General features: G+C 38.8%; 2 protein-coding genes across 5 annotated transcripts in view; both read right to left on the bottom strand.

Moving 5' to 3' along the window:
• The window catches only part of spata6 (spermatogenesis associated 6), a 42,406-nt gene extending 31,630 nt beyond the window's left edge, over window positions 1–10,776 (bottom strand). The window contains exons 1-5 of one of the 3 annotated variants that reach the window (XM_088425312.1): window positions 10,161–10,776; window positions 6,755–6,892; window positions 6,575–6,623; window positions 6,423–6,464; window positions 6,214–6,341 (exon numbers count right to left, since the gene is read on the bottom strand). In XM_088425312.1, coding sequence (XP_088281438.1) covers window positions 6,214–6,341; window positions 6,423–6,464; window positions 6,575–6,623; window positions 6,755–6,832 — 297 coding nt within the window. In that variant the 5' untranslated portion in view covers window positions 6,833–6,892; window positions 10,161–10,776. Of the gene's footprint in view, window positions 1–6,213; window positions 6,342–6,422; window positions 6,465–6,574; window positions 6,624–6,754; window positions 6,893–9,892; window positions 10,103–10,160 lie in introns of those variants that run through there. The other 2 variants (XM_088425310.1, XM_088425311.1) reach the window with 2 other exon arrangements.
• Window positions 10,777–11,987: 1,211 nt separating this feature from the next.
• Window positions 11,988–25,777, bottom strand: part of agbl4 (AGBL carboxypeptidase 4) — a 434,905-nt gene continuing 421,115 nt past the window's right edge. For both annotated transcript variants that reach the window (XM_088425984.1, XM_088425985.1), the window contains 2 exons: window positions 13,476–13,566; window positions 11,988–13,345 (listed from right to left, as the gene is read on the bottom strand). In XM_088425984.1, the coding sequence (XP_088282110.1) occupies window positions 13,246–13,345; window positions 13,476–13,566 (191 nt within the window). In that variant the 3' untranslated portion in view covers window positions 11,988–13,245. The remainder of the gene's footprint in view (window positions 13,346–13,475; window positions 13,567–25,777) is intronic.

The raw sequence follows: 25,777 nt of genomic DNA, 5'->3' as shown, positions 1-25,777 counted from the left end.
GCCTTTGAAACATTCTGGGCATCCATAACACCTCAGCAATGCCACAGGCTGATTGCTTCCATGCCACGCCGCATTGATGCAGTAATTCGTCCGAAAGGATTCCCAACTAAGAACTGAGCGCATTAATGGACATTTTCAAATGATTGATTTTGTTTAAAAATGTTTTTTTTTTACTAGGTCTGAGGAAATATTATAATCTGATATTTGAGATGTTTTAGTTTTCTTAAAACGTAAGCCATAATCATCAATATAAAAATACTAAAAGGCATGCAATAATTCAGTTGATTTGTTATAAATCCAGAATGTATCACTTTTTTTTTTTTTTTTTACTGCATTACAGAAAATAAAGTACTTTATCCCAATATTCTAATTTTCTGAGCCTGTCCTGTGTCACACGCAAAAAAATAGTAATATTGTACTCGTTATGCAATGCATTTTTAACCTGAAAGTGTCCCCTCCAAGAACGGAGGAAAAAAGTCCGGCGGCGAAATGTTTACTTGCTGTTTGTTAGTGTCTACTACAGCAGAGATGAATGAAGCAGTTGAATATGGATATAATATGTACACAACATGGACATATGTCCATTACTTTCAGTTCGTCAGAGATAAAGCCAACAAGGATGTACAGTAATCATTAGGTGCACTTTGTGTGCAACACCTAAAGAGCTGTCCACTTCGTGAAATAGGACCAGTAATTTGACAAACCATTTAGAGTGGTGCCATAGTAACGTGAAGTTACCGAAAAGAAAACATGCAAAGGATTTTGCTCTCTCGCTGAGGGATGACACTTCCCCCTCAAGAGGTTAGGACATTTGTGGCGGAGTCTGTGGTACGTAGAAGATTTGCTGCCACTTCTCACAGTGGATTTACCAGCATTTTGAAACCATGTCAGAAAGATCCCTGTCACCACTAGCAATAATAAGAATATAAGCTAATGCAAATTTTCACAGTACAATTGCTATCAATAACAGTCTATACATAGTTTTGGTCTATATGTATCACACAATAACAATTACAGTATGTAGGCTAACGTTAGCCCCACTCAAACCATCCATTTTTGAAACATCTATCCCTAACCTAGCCAACTGAACTTAAATTTGAATATTATCATTGAAATTGTGAAATGCACTAACTTTTGCCAACAGCATAAACAATGCATCTCTGTGCTATCAAACTAAGTAATAAAAGAGTTAACATACAAAAAAAGATGTTCTATTTAGTCTTCAAAGGTTTGCAATACAATACAGATGAAATGATTTGTACTTGCTTTAGGCTTAAACCAACATTTCACTGGATGTGTAATGGGCGTAATGAGCTCCATTTTGAATGGCTGGTGATGAGAGTAATATAAAAGTAATGCAATAGTAGTGTAATGCATTACGTTTCAAATACAGTAATATTGTAATGTAATAAATAATGAATTACAATTTTGAAGTAACTTGCCCTACACTGTTGACAGGTAATGAGTGGTACATGACAAGTTGGATCAAACCATTCTAGTATGGGAGAGAATCTGGCTTTTTAAAATGAAATTGAATAACCCACAGAACATAAATGTATTTCATGAACTTATATTTTCTTTTACAAACTTTCATTTTCCTGAAACATTTAATTCGTTCAATAATTATTTTTAAAGAATATATGAATGCTTGTTTTATTTAAAATCTCAAGTACCCCCAGGGGTAACCGTACCCCCATTTGAGAACCGCCTGTCGTATGGAATGTATATGACCTAAGTGGGTCATAGGCATAAACTTGACCAACCAGGGGACACTGATCTACACATGGGAAACATGAACAATATTGACGATACTGCCAATGAACCAACAAGGACTGAAAAAACAGGGACCTACCGTTTTTCTCCAAGTACAAGTCAATTTTTTTTTATTCTCATTTTCAACCCCCATATTAAGGGAATCGACTTATAACCGCATAACACAAAACGGACCAATATTTTCCACAAAACTGTTTGGATAACATTAATTTGATTATGAAATAAGTAATGTCATATAATTTTAAGGCTTAAAATGATTATATAAATACCTCCAATTCAATATAGTCTTGTATTCATTCATTTTAGAGCGTTTGCACAGAACACAACAATGCACTTTTGTCAAGAGCCGCCTGATTGGCTCTTTGTTGTCAACGAGGGTGCATGAATGATTTGTCCGGCAGGCTTTGACGGATTATGAAAAGGAAAAGACGGCTTTACTCGTCTTCTTCAACTGCCTCAACAAGCTGGCATGAATGTGGGCAGGTGGGGACAGAAACAGCAGGAAGAAGAGGATGGTGTCATGGTTTGTTGGCTTTTAGGTTGTGGGTTTATTTTGAGGGGTTCTGTTCCTTTCTGTTTTCATATATGGTTCCTGGTCCTGCTTCTCTCGTGTCTCCCTGCGTTAGTTTTGATTTAGTCCACCTGTCCGCGTTACCTGCCCCTCGTGTCCTCCAATCCGCTCCCTTTGCCTATTGTCCCTGCCCAGCTGCCGTGCGTTTGTCTGATTAGAGTGTGAATGTATTTAAACCTAGTTTTCGTTTGAGCCCATGTCGGATCATTGTCATATTGTCGCATTTTCGTACTGTCGTATTGTCGTCTTGTAGACCTGTCTCGCCCATTGTCCCTCAGCTCATTGTTTTCCTGCTAGCCTGCCTGTAGTATCTGTTTTCTGTTTTGCCAGCCTGCCTTGCGCCCTTAGTTAGAGTTTTTGCCATCCTGTTTTCTTTGCTTTTGTTCTCGTTCCATGTTCCAATAAATATGGATTACTTGAAGTCCCTGTCTCGACGCCCTCCTGCTTTTGGGTCCTCTACTTCCGCAACCACGCCGGCCTTCATACCCGCCGCGCACCCCTGTGACAGGATGGAGAGGATTTAAATAGTGATTATTAGTGATGATAACTTTTAGGGATTTAGGGATTTTTGCCAAATTAACATTCAGCTGTGTCAAAAAAATAAAGCGTTGAAACGTCAGCATTTGTGTCCCCCTTGTCTATATAACCACAACAGTATTCGATATACGATGAAGAAATACATCTAAAAGTACCACAATTTCCTCATTTTAATAACACACCATGTGTTATAATTGGAGAGCCATGACCACTAAAGTCAGGGGAAGACTTATTATCGTGTTTTTGTAAAATTCACCCAAATTAAAGTAAAAATGTCGACCTTGCATATAGGTCGACTTATACTTGCAGACATACTGTAATTACACGCAAATTGATGAGACAATGAGAAACAGCTCGACCAGACATGAGGGATTGGAGGGAGCTGATTGGGTGACACAAGGAACCAAGGGAAAACACTGATACTGGATACAAGGAAACAACAAAAATATTAACAAATCCAATCCCAACAAACCCCAACCACACAAATCCTGTGGTGATTAATTTACATTGTTTTTTTGCAACTGTTTGAGTTTGCTAAATCATAAGATTGAAGAAGTGAAGGCATACGTAGAAGAAAACCCGGAGTCGCAACCAATAACTCAATTAAGTAATTCATCTCTAGTAGCACCGAAAGTAAAAGTCCACCTATTTTACGACCCAAAATTATATGTGATGAATTTTTGTAAAATATATATGTATTGTACAACCCCTCCGTTTTTTTTTTTTTTGTTGCCAAAGATTGTATGTTAGACTAGAGCCATTATATAAGCAATTATTAAGTTAACTAACTCAAAAGGTGAGTGCAAAAATATCTAGGCACTTTTTTTCCACAATCTTGGGCAAAAAATTGAGGTGTGTATGACAAATAACTATTTTTACAAAAATGAATCAATTACGAATCTAAGGCTAGATTCACACTGCAGGGCTTAATTCTCAATTCCGAGTTTCCGAGTCATGCGTGAACGCAAAAAAACAGCACAAATCTGTCCCACATGCACAGAGGACACCGTGAAATCACACAAGCAGGCGCGTTCAAGATTTGTGTTTACAAAAGTGCGACAATGGATGGCCAAATGTCTGTCTTACTGGAGCCACAATATTTTCTATTTGTTACATTTAAGGTGGAAAGGAGAGAAAAAGTGCTGTTTTTGGCTATGGCCTCTCTCGAGGGAGATGTTGTATGACGTAAGATTGCTGTCAAAAAGACATTGTGTGTTTAACAATTTGTATGAGTACGACTCTAAATTGTGTTGAGTTTATGAATTGAAAGCATGCGAGTGCAGAACATATGAATACAACTCCTGTTTGCATGACTATAACCTCGAGTGCAAAAAATATTTTGAATACAATTCTTGTTTGCATGACTATAACCTTGCGACACATCACTTGATGTCTTTGCATGAATCTCTCCCTCGGATTTGTGGACTGATCCTTTGGATTTTAGTTGAATATGCAAATTATAAAAGTCACGTTAAGTTACCAGGCCAAGTACGTAAGTCAATCTGCGAGTAATCCGTGCTGCGCATGTGTGAAGCAGAAAAAAATGGCAGAATTGAACGCAAATTGAACGCCAAACTTTCAACAGCATTTCAAGCAACGGTCATAAGCCTGTCAGTCCAATTTCAACAAATAATTTATGAATAAATTGGACATTCACATTGAAGACTATCAGCTGTTCATGAAGCTAAATCTAAAGAGTGATCCATAGTTGTTACCAATATTCCCTCTAATTTTCAATGCGTCTTGTCTGATCATTCAACACAAACTCCCTGAGCAGGCTTTGGACCAAAGTGAGCAACTTTAGACATGCACACAGTGAGTCGCCGTGTGTATAGCTGATGTCACTCCCAAAGTGATCTATATCACATGACTCTCAATTTGTCATAAAAGGAGGGAGGGGGACTCTTGAGTATATCCAGGGGCTTGCTTGGCCCTGAACTGAGCCAGCCAAAGTGGGCTCATTTGTGGCTCGAATCTTTGATGACGCAAGGCAGCTCGGAACTCCAAGAATTCATGTGAACAGCACGACATGATGATGTCCAACAACTTTTAAACATAACATATGCATTTTAAACAACATGCTTCTATCCCATCATTTGTGAGGTGATAGCTGAGGTGACAAGCGTCGTCCAGCACCAATACAGGAGAACGGTGCATCTATGATTGACTGTATTTTTTTTCATTTTCAACAAGTTTGCTATTATTTTTTTATTTATCTTGAGCAATAAGTGTTATAGACATGACGGTGTACAGTAAATTGCACTTATCACCATGGTAATAAACAAGCCACAAGTTGTGAAAAAGAAAAAAACAAATGTCACCCAGTTTTACCACCTGTTCTTCTATTTGAAGTACATATACTCCGACAGTCATTCTGTCTTAAAAGAAGTCCATTTCTTTTTTACATTGGCTTGGTGATGTGTCGCTGGTCATTTGTCTCGCGAAGAAAAGGGGTTAGCATTTGCGTCTTAATCCTGCACTGTTGTTCGCTAGCTAAGCTGGAGTGTATGCAATGAATTTATGCAAGCACTGTCAATGTATTTGATTGGCTGCATAGTAAGGGAAACTTATCCTATCATTGGCTGGACACTTAGTCACAATGCAATGCAAAATGGTGCAGAAAAAAAAATATTTTCTGTCTAATTAATCAGATGAGGTCTAATATTAGTTATTATTTCATACATTTGTATTGCATTTTTTTATGGGCAGCATAGATTTTCTTGTACGCCGAGAAGTACACAACTGCCCAACAACGATAGATTTTCTTGTACGCTGAGAAGTACGCAACTGCCCAACAGCGCAGCTTAGAGGGAACACTGGTTGTCAACGAAGGTTGTTACCATCAGAGAATTATTCTATAGCTCGCTTGCTAATGACATGTGACTCCAAATGCATATACGGTAGTTCATCCGCCAAGTTCTCTGCTTGACTAATGGCGGCATGGATGACTCAGAGACTTACTTTGCTTGGTATCTCGACATCACATCATCTTACTTTGCATATTCAACTCGGATCCAAAGGATCAGATCCACAAATCCAAAGGAGAGATTCATGCAAAGACGTGAAGCGGTGTCTCGCAAGGTTATAATCATACAAATGAGAGTTGTATTCAAAAGAGCAATTTATTGCGGAACCAAGAGCTGCAGCAGTGAGCCTTCCACATTATATTGTGTTCTTATGATGCTGATCAAGCTGCATTTCAAACTGAGAACAGTTTTCTGGACTGTGTAAGTATGACGTGACGATGTTGCTTAGGTGACTGGCTAGACATATTTTGAATATTTAAAGATGAGAAAATATGAAAGCAATCTAATAGATGCAGAGCAGCCTACGTGAAATCTGGAAGATCTCTCCATCATTGATGCATCTCTACGCACGGGGTCTTCAGCGCTGCTCAGGCTGGGCCCAGGGTTCAGGAAGTCTCTGCTGTTTTGCATCATTGTGGCAAGGGTCTTACTTTCTGACAACACACAAAGTAACATACACATAAAAACATGGCTTTTTGCAGAGGAAAATAGAATAATGCTCTCAAAAAGCTTACCTGGAGACATCGACTGAATCAGCTGAAAACATGTCGTGTCAGCTAAGAGGTAAAAAAGCACACATGTCAGTGGAGAAAGTATCTAATAGCCTGCATGCTTGCACAGCACAGGATGTAGAACTCAAGAGGAAAATCTCAAGGGGGCCATTTACCTTTTAGGAGGTCAGCGACTGCAGAGGGGTCAACAGCATCGCTGTAAGTCTAGTGTAGCATATTGCATGGTGACAAAGCAAATCAATACAGCAAACAAGGTTAGACTGACAGCCGCTCCCATCAGACATAAAAATATTATTCGATCAGCAATTTTATTTAGTCACGGTCATCATTCTCACCTTTTCAAAAACAAGCCGCTGGTTAAAGTGTAAAGGGAAGCGTGGCAGCAAGCAGGAAGTCTTCCTGTACTGGCCCATGATGCAAACGCTTAAGTAGATGTCCCCTGTTTTGGGCAGGCGTACGTCACGACATGTGACCTAAACATTAATATAAATGTGTTTTTAACCTAATCTTTCAAAGACATATGTACACATAGTTGCAGCTATACATTTAATGCACAACTATGAGCGACCTTTCAACAAACCTATCAATATCAATTAAAGGTGTAGTTCAACAAATCTAATCATGAAATACATATTTTGTTTTTTAATTAAAAAAGTGAAACCTATATTATTTATGTTCATCAAAATATAATTATTTGGGATGATGATTTGATTACATTTTAAAATTATTATGATGACTTTATATTTGTAACTAACAAAAATTGAAAATTCACTATTTTAAAAAAATATTGTATTTGGAATAAAAAAAAATTAATGGAGCAGCTATACTGTTATTGAATGTGGGGAAAAAAAAAAAAAAATATATATATATATATATATATATATATATATATATATATATAAACAGCAAAGTGCCACATACGCCCCACATATATATTATATACACACACACACACACACACACACACAAGCACACACGCACGCACACGCGCACACACAGGAGGTCCTCGGGGTACAAATGTTCCAATGTATTTCGTCCTAACCCAAGGATCTCCCGTGTGTGTGTGTGTGTGTGTGTGTGTAATATATATCTGGGGCGTTAGAGGCACTTTGCTGTTTATATATATATATATATATATATATATATATATATATATATATATATATATATATATATATATATATATATATATATATATATATATTTTTTTTTTTTTCCCACATTCAATAACAGTGGGAATATATATATATATATATATATATATATATATATATATATATATATATATATATATATATATATATATATATATATATATTTACACACGTGGACAAAATAGTTGGTACCCCTCACTGAAAACAATTCTCACTGAAATCACTTGAAACTTACAAAAGTAACAATAAATAAAAATTTATTGAAAATTAAATAATCAAAATCGGCCATCACTTTTAAATTGCTGATTAACATAATTATTTTAAAAAACAAACTAATGAAACAGGCCTGGACAAAAATGATGGTACCTCTATAAAAGATTGAAAACTATTTGACCAGACTGACATGATTAACTCAGGTGTGTCCTTTAATTGACATCACAGGTGTTTCCAAACTCATAATCAGTCAGTCTGCCTATTTAAAGGGAGACAAGTAGTCACTCTGCTATTTGGTGAAAAGGTGTGTACCACACTGAACATGGACAACAGAAAGCAAAGGAGAGAATTGTCCCAGGACATCCGAAAAAAAATTATAGACCAACATCTTAAAGGTAAAGGCTATAAGACCATCCCTAAACAGTTTGAAGTTCCTGTGACAACAGTGGCTCGCTCATATTATTCAGAAGTTCAAGACCCACGGGAAAGTAGCCAACTTCTCTGGACATGGCCGCAAGAGGAAAATTGATGACAAATTGAAGAGACGAATCGTTCGAATTGTATCCAAAGAGCCCAGAACAACCTTCAAAGAAATTAAAGGTGAACTCCAAGGCCAAGGTACATCAGTGTCAGATCGCACCATTCGTCGTTGTTTGAGCCAAAGTGGACTTCGTGGGAGACAACACCACTGCTGAAAAAAAATCATAAAAAAGCGAGACTGAAATTTGCAAAAATGCATGTTGACAAGCCACAAAGCTTCTGGGAGAATGTCCTTTGGACAGATGAGACCAAACTGGAGCTTTTTGGTAAGGCACATCAACTCTATGTTGATAGACTCAAAAACCAAGCATACGAAGAAAAGAACACTGTCCCTACGGTGAAACATGGAGGAGGCTCAGTAATGTTTTGGGGCTGCTTTGCTGCATCTGGCACAGGGTGTCTTGAATGTGTGCAAGGTAAAATGAAATCTGTAGACTATCAAGGCATTCTGGAGAGAAATGTGCTGCCTAGTGTCAGAAAGCCTGGTCTCAGTCCAGGTCATGGGTCTTCCAACAGGACAACGAGCCAAAAACACCCAAGAATGGCTGAGAGAAAAGCGTTGGACTATTCTAAAGTGGCCTTCCATGAGCCCAGATCTGAATCCCATTGAATATCTGTGGAAGGAGCTGAAACATGCAATTTGGAGAAGACACCCATCAAACCTGAGACAACTGGAGCAGTTTGCTCATGAGGAGTGGGCCAAAATACCTGTTGACAGCTGCAGAACGCTCATTGACAAATACAGAAATCGCTTAATTGCAGTGATTTGCCTCAAAAGGTTGTGCAACAAAATATTAAGTTATGGGTACCATCATTTTTGTCCAGGCCTGTTTCATTAGTTTTTTTTTTTTTAAAATAATTATGTTAATCAGCAATTCAAAAGTGATGGCTGATTTTGATTATTTAATTTTCAATATTTTTTTATTTATTGTTACTTTTGTAAATTTCAAGTGATTTCAGTGAGAATTGTGGGGTTTTCCTTCTTTAACTGAGGGGTGCCAACAATTTTGTCCACGTGTGTGTGTGTGTGTGTGTGTGTGTGTGTGTGTGTGTGTGTGTGTGTGTATATATATATATATATATATATATATATATACTGTGAATAGATAGATAGATAGATATTTTTTTTACTTGATTTATAAGATTAGGACTGATGCCACTGAGCATTTTGAGTGGTTGAAAGTAAAAATATATGAATAATAGGTTTTGTTATGACACATCAAAAGCAGTAACATTTTTTGCAAGAAAAAAAAATGTGACTGTTTTTCACAAGCCCCCAAGGGTTAAATGTTACATAATTTTTTTTAACTGTCCATCCCAAATCAAGCGAGAGCCTGTTTATGTACGCACATGCATATCACAAGTGGCATATTGGACAAACGCACCGTTTTCTTGAACAGCGTGGTGATGACATGCGATATAATGCTAAATCGTGATTTTATTCGCTACCAGAACTCGTCATTGGTGTGAAGAAGAAACCAAAAAGACCCGATTTGTTTGAATCTGCTTGCTACATAATAAAAGCGACTTATTTTGTTTAGCTTTAGGAATGAACTGTACATTTACCTTGTGAATGTCTAACAACACCGTGCATTTCCAACACTTTCGGCGCAGTTTAGAGAAGGCGAGCTTCCTTGAAGCCATTCAAGTAAACTTTAAAAATGGTTGTTATGGCTACCAAACAGCGGAAGTAGAAAATGTGCCAGGGGTCACGTGATGACTTGAACAGTGAAACGTTTTTTTTTTTGTTTGTTTGTTTTTTACCTTTTTAACTGAATCATCTCTCATACTAGCGCCTAACAGACATTTGACTTTCTGGAATATCCACACTTACTTTTGGAATACCCAGTTTGTAGGTGAAAGTTGTGGTATTATGGTGTTGAACGCTGAGCTGAAGTCTCTGAACAGCATTCTCTCATATGAGTCTTTTTTGTCCAAGTGGGTGAGTACCGGGTGGAGGGCAGAGCAGATTGCGTCATCTGTGGATCGCTTTACCCTGTAAGCGAATTGATACGGGTCCAGTCTGGGGGGAGGGATGGATTTTATGTGTGACAGGACTAAGTCGTTTAAAGCACTTCATGATGATGGGTGTCAGTGCCACCGGACGATAGTCGTTGAAGCAGGATGGGGAGTGCTGTGGAAAAAGTATTTGCCTACTTCCTGATTTGTATGTTTTGGGTTTTTTTGTTTTTGCATTTTTATCACGCGCATCATCATATCAAACCAATTTTAATATCATATATTTCATATATGATATATGAAATGCAGTTTCTAAGTGATTATATAGTTTTTTTTTGTTTTTTTTTACTGGCTACAAACCTATATGACAAGTATTTTATATGATCCATTTAGTTAATTATTTACAGAACATTTAAAGCAAAGACAAACATTTCCAATTTTGCCCATCCCTGGATCAATGTCGACGTTAAATAACTATTTATTGAGGGAAAACTCATAATACAGGTAGATTATATTGGTAAATGGACTTTCACTTATATAGCGCCTTTGTACCTTGGGTACTCAAAGCGCTTTATACTAGCAAGTCATTTACCTACTGATGACACAGCATCAGGGGCAATTGGGGGTTCAGTGTCCTGCTCAAGCACACTTCGATATGGTCTTGATGGTCGGGGACTCGAACCCACAGCCTCTCAGCTGGGAGACGACCACTCGACCACCGACCCATGCCGCTCCATGAATGCATTAAATAAATGTGGGATGGCTATATCTGTTTTCTAGTGACATAGTTTGTAAACATCTATCGAGCTTAAGTGTGGGTCAAGGAGGCGAACCCATCGAACTTTCCTCCTGTCCAAACAAATGAAGTCGAATGTCTGAGAGGTTTCTGGCTTTCGAAAATGACCTGGCGCCAATGCAAGACTGACAGAACAAGGCTATTAAGAGGGAAACAGGCTCTCATCAACATAAAATGATATAATTCTCATTTTACTATTATTTAAAACACATAGTATTTGAACGATTAATTTGAAATAATCCACTTTCACTCGATGGTAGTTAATTTCAAATCAGTCATCTTTCAAAATATTGTTGTGCGTTTATACTATGAATGAAACTGTTTATATAATGTACAAAAATGGCTATTTACCCAAAAAGATTTTAAATGGATACGTTTTAGAGCTGTAATTTCAATACAGTGATATTTTTGCTCAAGGTTACAGTATCCTATGATAACGTCAGATTGTGATATCGCCCCATGTCTACTCACAAACATTCAAAATAAATGAATGTTACAATTGGGACTGATAATTCTCCCAATATGTTCAGAGATGAACAAACTGACACACATTCTTTGCACATGCAATTTAGCTGCTCCCTTGAAAACATTTATTTGCATCTCTCATTTGACATAAATGTACTGAGAAATATTAATATTTTTAATTTGGGCAACAGCATAATATTTTGGTACTGCAATTCCCTTAGTAATGACAATGTATCTTGTTCTACCTTTTTAAAACGTATGTTTATTTTTATAATATAACAGCTATGTACTTTATATCTACCTTCAAAGAATAGCAACATGTTATTTTCTGGGGGAAAAGGGTATGTTACTTACAAATCAAAACTTGATCAACAACAAATCAAAATGAAGCGGAACTCATTTTTGATTTGAGACCCCAAAATCAGAATTGCATCAGGAGACAGTCAAAGATTCCCACTTCTAGTTTTTGGACATCAAAATATTAATCATTGTCAATTTGCTCTTTTATTAAGCAAAACTTGACCACTTACTAACATTTATTACAACATCGTCCAGAATGTCTGTTTTGATCTCGATGGTCACGTTTTTTCGTTTTTTACTTGAGGTCTCGTTGTCATGAGATTTCGTCTGAAGGATCGGGTTACAGAATATAAAAGTCTCCTAAAAGTGCTATCTTTAGGCCCGAAACAACAACAACTGAGCAATTTTGTTAGTATCAGTGTGAAGTCTAATAGTACACAATCACCCAACATTGAGCCAAAACGAAACGCTTCGGAATTTTTACAATATGGATTTATTAAAAAAAAAAAAGTGTATTTTTCTTAAAGTAAATCTCAGGTGTTTTGGCAATAAAATTATTCTTTTTGTAAGGCCAAAATAAAGATAAATATTATTTAATACTAAAGTGATTAATTATATTAATGAGTTACTCAACACAAAATCACATAAGAATGGTCCCACGCTGCTTCTTTCAGGATCCCTATCATACTGACTTGAAGGGAATAATTGAAAGATTTCTGATTCATCAAGCAAAGACATACCTCCCGACAGGTGCGCTTTCTTTTATATATATATATATATATATATTTTCTTTTTTTCTGAAAGAGATATGGGTGTCGATACGACCATGGGGTATTGCTCTATGAGCTCCACACATGCACCTTTCAAGTATTAGCTAAAGTAATAACACAACGTCACCAGATTGACCATCGATTACATTTGTTAGACATAGTTCCAGGTGAGAATTTATTGCATATTTCACGTTCAGCAAAATTATAATGTGCCAGTTTTTGAAAATCTGATCACCTTACTCTAGAACAGACAAGCAGTAGATGAAGTGTGATTTTGAACACAGAACATAAATATTCAAGTATCCATTTTTATGCTGTGTACATTTCATTATTGCATTCTTTTACAAAGAATACATCATGAATGCATCTTTTACAAATACTGGCATTATTGCACTCAGAAAAAAAATTATGTTTATTGATGTATATATTTTGTTGATGTTTATGATAACTTTTTGAAAAAAAAACAAAAACGGTTTCTTTAAATATCAGGGGAAAGCATGCATTTACATATAACCTAATGCACACATTTTGTAAGTAATAACTTTGTGTGATATTAGAGTCTATGTATTTTGAGAGGCATGGAAATGTCGATTTTGCCAAAGTGATGAAGAGTGAAGGCTCCTCCTGGTTCATTGAGGCTGCCTGGGTCCAGCTAGTGCCTGACAGTACTGGCTCCTCTCCTTCTCTCTGTCCGCTGCTTTGCTGTCTGATTGAGAAACCACTTCAGAACTGTAAGCAAAAAACAATAGAGTGATTGAAATTCCTAAATACCACAAAATTGTACAATGCAGTAAATGTGACATGGTCAGAAAAGAAATCACTTTTTGCACTGAGACATACCACATGTACAGTATTTTACCTTTGAAGATGACTTGGCACGTTGTCTATGAGGTTATTGAGTTTGTAGTAATCCAGGAAAGTCCGAGCCACATTCATGCCAAGCTTCATGTCTGATGACTGATTTAAGGTCTTTTTTTTTTTTGGTCTTCACATTATTCCATGGGAACTGGAGACTCACTGTGTGAAAACTGGAAAGTATTTATCTTTGTTTCAAAAACTCTACAGATAGCACCCCATTTCTGTTAACGAAGTACTGCAAAAATAAAGGAAAATATTTTACTACTTCTGTATTATTGTCCGAAAATTCAGAGGGTCTAATCAGTGGTGGTCCATGTGTTTCACACTTAAGCCTTCAGGGATGTCCGACTCAAATATATACCCCTCAGAAGCACACCTATGCATTACTGGGTGTTGCAAGTAACATCAATAAACATCAATAACCCGCTTCAGCAATGAAAACTTATCCCTATACGTGATACTGTCAAAACTTAAAAATAAAAGGGGACTTTAAATTATTTGTCCACAAAGTTTTATTAAAGGGACAGTGTGTAAGATTTAGACCAGTTTTCATTAAAAAGGGATACATTAAATGATTCTAAATTTAAAAAACTTGCAAATGAATGTGTTCTTTATGACTAACAGTACATTTGAAATATAATCATAGGTCTAGAGTTGTAGGTCACAGTCTGAAGAAGCCAACAGCGCCACATCGTCTGCAAATAGCAGAGATGCAATGCTGAGATTCCCAAACCGGACTCCTCGGTGCTTCGGCTGCACCTAGAAATTCTGTCCATAAAGTTATGAACAGAATCGGTGATATTGGGCAGCCTTGGCGAAGTCGAACCCCCACTGGAAATGGATTTGACTTACTGCTGGCAATGCGGACCAAACTCGTGACACCGGTGGTACAGGAACGGAACAGCCCATATCAGGGCGCTTGGTACCCCATACTCCCGAAGCACCCCCCACAGAACTCCCCAAGAGACACGGTTGAACACCTTCTCCAAGTCCACAAAACACATGTCGACTTGATGGGCGAACTCCCACGCACCCTCGAGGATCCTGCAGAGGGTGTAGAGGTGGTCCACTGTTCCACGGCCGGGACGAAAACCACATTGCTCCTCCTGAATCTGAGGTTCGACTTCCAGACGGACCCTCTTCTCCAGCACACCTGAATAGATTTTACCGGGGAGGCTGAGGAGTGTGATCCCTCTGTGGTTGGAACACACCCTCTGATCCCCCTTCTTAAAAAGGGGGACCACCACCCCAGTCTGCCAATTCAGGGTTGCTGTCCCCGATGTCCACGCGATGTTGCAGAGGCGCGTCAGCCAGGAAAGCCCTACAACATCCAGGGCCTTTAGAAACTCTAGACGGATTTCATCCACCCCCGGGGCCTTGCCAACCAGGAGTTTTTTGACCACCTCGGTGAATTCAGCCCCAGAGATGGGAGATCCCACCTCGGAGCCTCCGGATTCTGCTTCCACAGGGGAAGACGTGTTGGTGGACTTGAGGAGGTCTTCGAAGTATTCTGCCCACTGGTTCACAACGTCCCGAGTAGAGGTCAGCAGTGCCCCATCCCCACTATGGGGCACTTCTTTGCCCTCCTAAGACGCCGGATGGTAGACTAGAATTTCCTCGAAGCCTAGATTCCAAAACATGCGGCCGCAAATCCGATGACACGATCACAAAGTTGATCATCGAACTGCGGCCTAAGGGTGTCGCAACTCTGCAGAGACTGAAAGAATATGGACTCAAAATCCGAAAGACCAGATGTGAATTTTTCCAGGCATCTGTGGATATTTGGATCATGTGATTGATGCAAAGGGACTGCACAAGGCACCATTGAAAATCAAAGCCATTGTGGATGCACCACCACCACTAAATGTCAGCCAGTTGAAATCTTTCTTTGGACTATTGAATTATTATGGACGTTTCATACCAAACTTGACATCACTACTGAAACCGTTGCATAACCTGCTGTGCAAAGATAAAGCATGGAAGTGGACAATGGCCTGTCAGGAGGCTTTTCAGAAGGCGAAGGATGTGCGAACAGCTTCAAAGGTTCTAACTCATTTTAATCCATCACTTCCGATTCAGCTAGCCTGTGATGCCTCTTCCTATGATGTGGGAGCTGTTACATCTCATGTAATGCCAGACAGTGAGAAAAAAAAAGGATTGCTTTTGCTTCAAGGAAACTGAACAAGGCAGAATCTAACTATGCTCAACTGGACCGAGAAGCATATCTCTCGCTGCCCCACGACTTTAGAGATGGGCTTTGCTGTTGTCGGAACATTCATATGACATCGGGTATCGTAAGACGGACTCTCATTGCAACACAGATGGGTTTTGTCTAGGTTAAGATGTGTCTGGCAAAGAGACTGATTCCTCTTCTTTCACACCAGCACCAGATGAAAACTCTCCAGTAGAGAGCACAGACACTAACTTTCCAGCACACGGCGATACCCTACAAGGTTTGAGGTAGTCTACCCTTTTTTCTGAGTTAGCATAAAAAAAACAAGTGAATATGGTTAACTGAAATTATGTAGGACATCTATTGTAAGAGATAGGAAATGTGGTGTATGTTGAGCCTTAATGTTACCTGTAGTTTGTCATGCAATGCATGATGGGTAAGCTGTCTTCGGGTAAGTCAGTCTTCAGTGTTGTGTTGTTATGACTACATGCACTGCTAATAAAGAGTTAACACTACGTAGTCTGGAGTATCATTGTTATATTAGTAACAAAGAAGAGTGAAAGATATAACAAATACATTCGTGATTTAATATAAAATCAATTTTTTTTCATAAATATCTATATATTTTTTATTAACTTAAATTATTTCACTGACCTCCTGCAGTCAGGCCATGGACCCCCGGGGGTCTATGGACCCCATATTGAGACTGGAGACTGAGCAATGCTATACGCTCCGACCACACTCTGCCTCTCCGAACACACCACTCTGCAGTTGTGTTAGGTGCAGAGTCAACCCTTTGCTACATGACCCTTGTGTGACCCTTTCCAGACCATATCTAAAATGCACACTGTAGCAAAGACTGTACAAGTTGTCAAAGAATTCAAGAGGCACTATCAGCAGTGTTCCCTCTTAACTGCGCGCGTGCGCAATTGCGCACTGAACCCATGTTCTCAGCGCACAAGAAAAGCTATGCTGCGCATAAAACAAAATGCGATATAAACATATTAAGTGATATCTAATATTAGACCTCATCTTATCTGATTAATTAGACCAATAATATTGTTTTCTGTACCATTTTGCATCGTGACAGCGAGTGACAAGTGTCCAGCCAATGATATGATAAGTTTCACTTACACTATTCATCCAATCGAAGGCATGGACAGAAACGTTCCCTGCATATACACCTGCAAACAGTGCGGAATTAAGAGATGCACGTGCTAACCTCTTTTCTTTGCGAAACGAACGAGCAGCGACAGGGAAAATAAAGAAATGTGCTTCTTTTAAGATGGAATGACTGTTGGAGTATATGCAAGTAGAAGAACAAGCGGTGAAAGTGAGTGAGATTTTTTTTTTCTTGTTCACAACGTGGCTCGTTTATTGCCATGGGGACAAGTGCTATATACATCACACTGTCATGTCTAAAACACGTATTGCTCAAGATATAAAAATAATATTAATGACAAACATTGTGCGGGTTGAGACTTCTGGCTGCCTGGTTTACTTGTATGCTTGCCCAGGTTCAAATACAAGAAATACAATTTTAAAAAAAATCCGCAAGTCTATCTTTGATTCAATAAAATAATAAATGTAATTCCATAGTACTTCCAAAGCGCTTCAAACAAAAATACTTTCACTAAAAGGCAAACATTACAGTGAAGTAACCGTGTTCTCTAATCTGCGATCAATCTCAAGTGCCCCTGTGATGCTGGCCTAAGGTTCTTAAAGGGCCAGTATTACGCACCTTTCCCTCTGCCTTAAAGGGGCAGTAACATAAATGTCCATTGGGCAGTGAGCCAAAACAACCCACAAACAAATAAATACCTTTCTAGCTCTTGGCCATTACAAAAAATGAAATTTCAAGTAACTCTGTTAAGTGAAATGCTGTCAATTGGCTCCTACAAATATGTCAATCACAGATGCCGTCGTTCTCCCTTATTGGTCCTGGAGAACGCTTTTCACCTCAGTATCCCTTCAAAAACGACGGGATAAGTACCCAAAAGCACATTACTCAGAGCTCCCCTACTTCCTTGCTCATGAATGAAAAAATGTGAATCATGTGATATCAGTCACTTTAGGAGCTTCAGATATGTACGCGGTGACTCACTGTGTGCATGTCAGAAGTTGCTCACAGTGGTCCAAAGCCTGCTCAGGGAGTTTGTGTGAATGCTTAGGTGCATTGAAAATTAGAGGGGACATTGACTACCAGGTGGGGCTATAACAATATTCAAATGTCAAAATAATATACTATGATGATGTGAATCTCATGATAGAATAATTATTACGGACGGAAGGTTGCTGATATAAAAAAGTGTATAGAAGTGGTCCCCAACCACCGGTCCGTGGCCCAGTATCCGTCCGTGGGTCACTTGGTACTGGGCCACACCCGAAATAATGATTCGTAATAAAAATAATGATTTGAAAGCTGATTTAGTTCAACCCTTCATTTATTTGTGCTTTGTTTGGCTTGATCTTTGTTCTCTTCTCGCCGCTACAACTCTATGTCCTTCACAATGTTGTGATCATTTGAATTTGGCAGAAAGTAACGTTAATATAAGATGACGACGGTGAAACCGGGTCAATTATAATATCTCAATATTGTCATTATTGTCCTTTCCCTACTACCAGACAAAACTTGCAAATAATGACAAGCTGACTGGGATTGGTATGTACGCAATATATTTGCAATAATAACTGCTTGTGTAAATTTTACGCTGCCATCACGATTGTGTGTCTGATATGGTTTGGGATCAAAGCATGTACCGTACATGCTTTGATATACTGAATGACAATCATCCCGGAAAAGATTTTAGAAGACTACGGATCTACAATTATTGAGAAATTAGGGATGTTTATCTGTATTACATATTCAAAGCAGTGCCTCTGCATAGATTTTAGACACCTCGCCTGAAGCCTTTTCTGTTCTCAATACATTGTGAGATGCAATCAATAAAAAGGGAGCATTATAAATCCTCAAGAAACAACATATCTCATCCAGGATTAAGCGACGCAACAACTAACTATATGATGGCGCTATGAATCAAACATAAGCAATTACTTATATGGCGAGACCTACTTTGAATTCATGGGTGAGTGCACACATCGCCGTACCTCAATACATTAGAAAAAAAACACATCAATAACTACTTTGCTTTTCTAAAAAGGCTGAGGGCAAAGAAGTGTTGTTGCTCAGTCTGGGATCATTAGGCTTGTGGGCCAAGTAATGATGGCAATCAGGTTGAGATAATGAAGAAGTAGTGAAGCACACAAAGACAAGTATGTCTGCAATCTCACAGACCGAGAGGATGCAGAGAACACAGATAAATAAGAACAATATCCGTAACACGCTGCACATTTCACCCAAGAGGAGGCTGCCTTTATCTAAACTTCTATCATTCTTACACATTGCACATAAATGCCAGACAATGATAAAATACAATCTAGTTTATCTTGTGGGTCACTGATGTTTTGCAATGTTCATTCTTCATCACGCTGTTACATGATGGAGCTACGCAGCGACGTCATCTGTCTCCTTTCCCCGCCATTACCTTGTCGGTGACATCTGTCGGATCATCTGTCTGTGAGATATATTTGATCGAAACAGTTGGTGTACAGATATAGATTTGTTTGACCAGAATGACTTGCGTGTCAAAAAATGTTTATGCTGCTGATGTGAGACAGTGGTCCGACGTGTGCAGGTGGCGAGTTCAACTTTATAACATAATGTGACTCTATGTATATTTTCATGAAATTTACCACTTTTAAACATGTATAGTTAAACATTTATAGTTGATAAAAAACGTGAAAGGCATCATCAAACAAATTGGGGCCCCTGCAATGTTTGTGGGGGCATTCAAAGAAACAGGTAGGCCAAGGACTCTCCATGACTTTACTCGGTAGTGTTTAAGAAACTTCCCACTCAGCAGAAGGCCTGTTACGGGCTGGCCTCCACTGAAGACGGGGTGCCAATGAAGCAGCGAGCTGTCTCTGACTCGATGCCTAAGTTTTGCATGAGAGCTTGGTGCCACTTGACGAGGGCCTTCTGATGGCGAGTCATGTGCACCATTCGGTCGGTGTCTTGTGGTGAAATGAGATGGCCGTGTTGTGGTAGAGATTGTTGCTGCGACACCAGGCCACAAGTTCTGCCACCTATTCTCTGCATGCTGTCTCTGCCCCACCAGTGATCAGCCGCAATGACTGTCGCATCATCAGCATACTTAATTATGTTAGTGTTGTTTTGGGAGGCAACACAGTCATAGATGAAGAGTGTGTAAAGCAGGGGACTCAGCACACAGCCCGGTGAGGAAGTTCAGCATCCAGTTGTAGCAGACCCCAATCAGTCAGTTATTGAATCAACGTTCAATAATTGGGGTGTAATAGGGTGTAAATCTAGTTGGAACTAAAATATATAATATATATTTATTTGCAATTAACCTGCAAAAAAAAAAAAAAAAGAAAGAAAATCAATTCTGATTTTAATGGAAATATGACTGTCATAGATCGATCACTGTTACTATTGCCAATTTAAATTTGTTTAGGTTCATCATACAAAAGAATTCACTCCCTGTAAACATCCAAAAAATGCTTTGCACAAGAGAAATGATTTCTCTTATACCTTCCATATAACTTGCAGGAAACAATGAAAATAAACCCTACTCCTGAACCACACTCAGGAGTATGTGTGTGACAAGATGCGGTGTAAATCTTGGAACTAAGTGGTCGTGCCATGTTGAAATTTGAGATGTTGTCACCATCTGGAAGAAATCTCAGCTCCTGAGTTTCAATGCTTTCCGTTTGATGTGAAATGCCTTTGACATAAAGATCAAATGGTTGTACCAAATACTGTACCAAGGTTAAAAGTGCACATTCTAGACCAGGGGTCGGCAACCCAAAATTTTGAAAGAGCCATATTGGACCAAAAAAAACAAAAATCAAATATGTCTGGAGCTGCAAAAAAATTAAAAGCCTTATAATGAAGGCAACACATGCTGTATGTATCTATAATAGCTATATTAGCCTACTATAAATGATTAAGTTAACTATGAATACATAATGAGGCTTCATGATTAAATGTTTTTCTTGCATTGCATCCTGTCGAAAATGACGCATCGCATGAGTACTCTGTTGTGCGATGCTGCCTCAACTTTAACTTAATTACAATATTAATGAATTATGTTTTAATTGCTTTGATGAAATTAAATAAAGCAGATTTTTGAAGTTTTTATTTATGAGGATTCCAAAAAACAACAAAATGGAACGTGCATAACGTGCCCCTTACGTGGGCAATAGAGTGCAATAAAACACAGCCTGCATTTATAAAAATAAAACAACAGCCACATACGTGCATAAATGCACAGTCTGTTCAATATCGATCACATCACATATCACAGGCAATTGAGTATGCTGGAGCTGAATTAATGTCCTTGATTTGTTGATCGGTGATGTCGCCTGCCATTTTAATCGTTCTTTACTTCACTGTCTTTGCGGAGAGAGGAGTGTCTTCTTTTTTTTTTTGTATTATCCCGGTTTTGTTTATGAAGTTTGTAAATAAGTGTTCTGATATGTTGATGAATGACTCCATGTAGTCACCATCTGTGAATGGTTTACCACGTTTTAATATCTCCTGTGTTGCCACGAAACTTGCAGCATTCGTGGAGTTTGGAGATGCAATCCACTTCTTAAATAAATTTTGTGCTCCACTAATTTCTGCAGAAGTAATGCAATCACACTTTTTCTCTCATTGCCAACTACAAAAGTAAAACGCCTTCCCTGAAAATGTCGTTCCCCATTGCTCTTTTTGTTATTTGACAACTTCTCGCTACAGAGCAAACATTCGGTTAGTACCTCCGCATTGACAATGAATGCAAATGATTCGGTCCAAGAAATGTTGAATCCTCTGTTTTGTGATGTATGGCCCATCACAGCCGCCGGTTTGTTTACAACGGCCACTTGCCCGCCCTGCTGATAGAAACGCGTGTCGCAGGCTATGACGTAATTCTTCATTGACAGACATGTTGAAATGTAATATTTGTTCTACACATATTTACAGCATTGGAAAACAGGGGTCGCAGGCTTGCTGACGCCTGCATTTGTTCATATAGTCACAAAGAAGGCTCTGTAAATCTATACAAGAATACAAAAAATATCCACACATTTAGCGGTTATACTGCACAGCCTCTCATTTTGGAGGTAAATGCTACTTGTGTGTGTGTATCTCTCTCTATCTATCTATCTATCCATCCATTTTCGAGAGCCGCTTATCCCCACAGGGGTCGCAGGCTTGCTGGCGCCTATCTCAGCCGGCTTCGGGCAGTAGGCAGGGGACACCCTGAACTGGTTGCCAGCTAATGGCAGGGCACACAGAGACGAACAACCATTCACGCATCAATGACTCCTATGGACAATTTAGTATGTCCAATTCACCTGCCATGCATGTTTTTGGAGTGTGGGAGGAAGCCGGAATGCCCGGAGAGAACCCACGCGGGCTCGGGGAGCACATGCAAACTCCACACATGAAGGCCGGAGCCAGGTGGATTTGAACCGTTACCTTTGAACTGTGAGGCGGACGTGCTATTCACTGCGCCACCGAGCCATCCTTATTGTTGAACATTAGATGTCAAATCAAACACGATAAGACACAATACCCATACTGCCCAGATGCATACATGTACACAAATAAGACACTCCACTTTCTTTTGTAACAGCTCAGCCTTGCTTCTGACGTTTTTTGCTACTTGTTTTTGTACAGAACAGAACAACGTTATTCATCTCATATCCTTGATGCTCATTCTGACCTCAGAAAAGTTTTTGCTGCACCCTCCCCCGCTCACACCTTTCCACGCATATTTTTCCCATCAGCAGAACTGGGCATCAGTCCCAATTTTTTTTGCCAAGCAAGCTCGGTGACAAAAATATCTTTCGAACCCCACCATGAGCAGATGGCCACTCAGCTTGGCTTGTCACGACTCACCGTCCATTACAGGAGGTTTCGTGATGGACGGTCAGCTTCTGAAGAACTTTCTCTTCAATGTGTATGTGGAAAGTATAGGAGGGGATGTATAATCAGAGACATCGAGGATGCCTTTACAGCTGTTTGGCCATTTGCCGGGGTCAGGGACACTACAGGTTCTGGATTAGGAAGCAATGGCGCGTATGGGAAACAACATTGTTGGTCGACCACAACTTTGGTGGGTGAAGAAAAACTGAAGCTCCCAAACTCACACATAAGCAACCACTCAATGGAGTGAGAGAGAGCAAGCAATAGAGGCAGCTCAAGAGACACATATTTGAAAAATCTTTCAAAAAATGTTTTCACACCGAAGACCCATTGGTGATGATGTAAATATTGCTGGAAATAAGCGTTGATGATATAAATTGGGAGATAACACCTCTAATACACAATGGTATTAGTATTTTTGGTCATTTCTGACACTCGAGAAACATATGTAACAGCAGGGTTTGATTAATTAAATTACTGCTTATTCACCTCTTAATTATTATATGGACAGGAGGCCTGAAGTGCAAATCACAAAAACAAAAAACTCAGCAAACAAAAAAATGTTATCACAAAAAAAAATACCATGATGAGACATGAGGAATCAAAAAACAAAAACACATTACACAAGAGAAGCACACAAGAAAACAGGAGCACACAAGAAATAAAGAGACACAAGAAGAAAAAACACACAAGAAATAGGGAGCATACAAGAAAAAGAGCACACGAACAAAGGAGCTCACAAGAAAAAAGGTGCAGGCAAGAAAAAAAGAGCATGCAAAGAAAAAGGAGCACTGGGGGTGTGGACTCACGACTGATTGGACAGCAGGGCGCAACTTGATTAGAGGTACACAACGTTTGACTTTGAGCAGGACATTATTTCTGTGACACGTTATTTTTCTCTTAGCCGCTATCAAAGAATCACGACTCTGTCATTTTGCTTCCCAGGAGCCAGTAAGAACGAACGTATACATATTAAGCACCATATTTGTTGTGCCATCGCCGGGGCACGCATTTAATTCTAGACTCCAGGTGTCAAATTCAAGGCCCGGGGGCCAAATGCTAATTATGACTTTAAGATTCTGACCAAAATACCAAATTTGCAAGTTGTCTTCAACTTTAAACCTTTTTTTAGGAAGCAACAAGCATCCAACTACCCTTTTGAACAGCTACCAATTACCCATTTGAACAGTTTTTACTGGCCTCTGATTTCAAAACTAGGTAAATGTGTGACGATTACGCTTCAATTTTATTTGATTTCAGAGTCATAACAGCCCTCTGACAGAAACTATTAGTACAATTCAGCCCACGATTAAAATGTGTGTGACAACGCTGCTCTAGACCTAATACCAGTGGCAGTCCCTACGTTTCACACTCGGGCCTTCAGTGAGTCCGCCCCCTCAGAAGCACACGCAATTGAAACTCATCATTATAAGTGATACTGCCAGAACCTAAAATAATGGATAATAATTTAAAATCATTTGTCCACAAAGTTTTATGAATTGTCATGTTGCGGCATGGTGGCGACGAATGTGGGAAGGTGGATCCAAAATGCAGGGAGGCAGGATGAGACGGGTTCATTACTCACAGAAGCTGGGCAAAACATGAAACACTGGAACATGTTCATGACAGGTGACACAAATTATACCAACGACAGACGCCAGGGGAATACAACACAAACCCAAAAGCAAAATAAGTCAAATTTCACAAAATAAAGCCACAACAGGAAAAAAACAGACAGAACGTGACACCACCAGATTGTACGCTAAATTACAAATCGCACTTTAATCTAAGAACATCATTTTATTTCTTTACCACTAATAGAATGTGAACAAAATAAAATTACGAAAACATCATAAAAATGAAAAAAATAAATCAAGTGCCCGACTCACTAAAACACGTGTCCACTTCTTTCAATACCTGGCTTCGATGTACGCTATGCCGCATGGTTCCCATTAGCTTAGCTTACGGTTGAGCAACATGTCTTTTTTTTTGTTGTTATTTGTTTTTTTTCAATAACTTTATTTAATGACTTCCAACGTTAAACATGGTAGATCAATATAGCACCGCCTTCGTGCAGTGAGCATCCAGTCACGTCACGTTCAACGTGAGGCCTCTAGATGGCGAACTTATGGCTCGATTGACTATTACAGCTGTCTATTAAGCATTAGGGCCACTGACATATCCATCTGCGCATGCTCAGAAGCCCGTGCCATGTTGATACGAATACCCTGGCTTCTGGCGAAGGCTGATTTCACACAGCATACCGACACAAGTTAGCTGAATTCTAATTGGCTAAAAACTCTAACATAACACTACAATACTGCAAGGAGTGTAACTAAATGGATGTAAAATGACATAAAAAGAATATATCATTTTTTCGCTCTCTCTCTCTCTCTCTCTCTCTCTCTCTCTCTCTCTATATATATATATATATATATATATATATATATATATATATATATATATATATATATATATATATATATAGTAAAAATAAATGTAAAATGAAATGGACTTTTATTATAGTTATTATAATTACTATAGTTTATTTTAGTTATGATAATATCAGGTTATTTTAGGCTAGCAGAGATGGCCTAGCTGGCCCTGACGCCCTACCACTGCCGAATACTTTTACGCATTGACTTCCTGTTCCCAAGAGGTGTTGTGACTTAAGAGTCTCCATTTATGCTTGTTTTTAATTCCTCGGCATTCATGGGTTCAATTTTTTTCAGTTTCATTTTTTTTTTCTTGTGGTTACAATTTCCTGCAGATGCAGCTGACCTTTGAATCTTAAAGAAAAAAAAAACACCAGTCAGTCTTGCACCATAAACAATATTATTAGGGAATGAAGAATTAGAATCCTGGTGGTATATTTAAATTAATATACCTTTGAGCGAAAGGTATTCAAACACAAACGGTGGTGCAAAACATGTAACAGGTATGACAATACTCCAAGATATACTCTATGTTTTTATCCTCTGTGTAAAACGATGTACATTACTGAGGAGCCTAGACTCCCCATATTAAGTATTTATGTCCATTTTACACTGCCCCCAAGTGGCCAAGGTCTTTACAGTAGAAGGAACAGCACTAGATCCATTCTTCAAAGCAAAAAAAAAAATACATTGTAACAACA

Source organism: Hippichthys cyanospilos, chromosome 10 (assembly GCF_059441005.1).
Source record: "Hippichthys cyanospilos isolate Australia breed blue-spotted pipefish chromosome 10, RoL_Hcya_1.0, whole genome shotgun sequence".
Lineage (NCBI taxonomy): Eukaryota > Metazoa > Chordata > Actinopteri > Syngnathiformes > Syngnathidae > Hippichthys > Hippichthys cyanospilos.
Note: the sequence above shows the minus strand (reverse complement) of the source record. Positions and strands in the feature narration are given on the sequence as shown.